The sequence below is a fragment of the Impatiens glandulifera genome, chromosome 4 (genome assembly GCF_907164915.1).
Source record: "Impatiens glandulifera chromosome 4, dImpGla2.1, whole genome shotgun sequence".
In the NCBI taxonomy this organism is placed as follows: Eukaryota; Viridiplantae; Streptophyta; class Magnoliopsida; order Ericales; family Balsaminaceae; genus Impatiens; species Impatiens glandulifera.
Window position 1 is genome coordinate 4,148,863 of NC_061865.1, and position 1,205 is coordinate 4,150,067.

The 1,205-nt window shown below is 32.1% G+C and overlaps 1 protein-coding gene across 1 annotated transcript; it reads right to left on the reverse strand.

Moving 5' to 3' along the window:
• Nucleotides 1-324: 324 nt before the first annotated feature.
• Nucleotides 325-914, reverse strand: LOC124933989 (histone H2B.2-like). The gene has a single exon (XM_047474444.1). It carries the CDS (start codon nucleotides 912-914, stop codon nucleotides 468-470), a length of 447 nt encoding a protein of 148 aa, XP_047330400.1. The 3' UTR covers nucleotides 325-467.
• Nucleotides 915-1,205: the final 291 nt, after the last annotated feature.

The window sequence follows — 1,205 nt, forward strand, 5'->3', positions numbered from 1 at the left end:
AAGAATCTTGCATTGATCTCTTTATTTGATTTAATAATAATAATTTTTTTAAATAGTTTTATATTTCAATCATGATTTAGAAATAATACAAATAAGACTAAATCCACCTACACAGCTAAAATCACAAATTTTCATATTTTATATAAAATAAAGTATTTATTGAAGATATAATATTCTACCTTTTTGAAAATAATCCATCAATATATAAATATATAAATTATGTTATTTATACTAATTAATATAAAAATATTTCAGCAAGTTTCACAAATTATTCAAGAAACCAAATCATAATCGTTCTTCAAAAACAAAATCGCAAAAATCCAATAGAACAATGACGAAATCTTCATCAAAATGAGCAAATTCAATCTGAGTTTAAAGACAATAAAGCCCTAGATATACATTCAATTAAAGACAAAAAACCATTATCAGCGCAAAAACCCTAACCCTAACCCTAGATTAGGAACAATCTAAGAGCTAGTAAACTTGGTAACAGCCTTAGTACCTTCAGAAACAGCATGCTTAGCCAATTCACCAGGAAGAACAAGCCTAACAGCAGTTTGAATCTCGCGAGAAGTAATCGTAGGTTTCTTATTGTAACGAGCGAGTTTAGAACTTTCCTGAGCGAGTTTCTCGAAGATATCATTGATGAAACTGTTCATGATTCCCATCGCCTTGCTCGAGATCCCGACATCCGGATGAACCTGCTTCAAGACCTTGAAGATGTAGATCTTGTAAGTTTCAATGCTCTTCTTGATCCTCTTCTTCTTCTTGTCTCCTGTAGAAACAGAGCCAAGATCCTTTGGAAGCTTCTTACCGGCGGCCTTTGGAGATTTCTCGGTGACGACGGCGGCGGACTTTTTCTCTTCTGCTGCCGGCTTCTTCGCCGCTGGTTTCTTCTCTGCCTTGGGTGCCATTGACGATGAAAAAACGGTTATTGAGAGAGAAAGTGAAAGGAATAATTAGATATGGGGAAATTTGATAATATGACCCTAATAAGTGAACTATTTTGTTTTTTAACCTCTTTAATTTTGGTTTTGTTTTTTAACCTTTTTTTATAATTTTTTCCAATTATACCCCTGCATAACCTTTTCATTTTTTTTTTTTTTTTTTTTTTTTTTTTTTTTTTTTTCTTTTTCTTTTTCTTTCTTTCTTTCTTTTCTTTTCTTTTCTTTTCTTCTTTTCCCCCGCTTTCCTCTTTCTCCCTT

Excerpts from the sequence above, each read along its gene's own strand:
- LOC124933989 (XM_047474444.1), bottom strand. The coding sequence starts at position 914 with ATGGCACCCAAGGCAGAGAAGAAACCAGCGGCGAAGAAGCCGGCAGCA.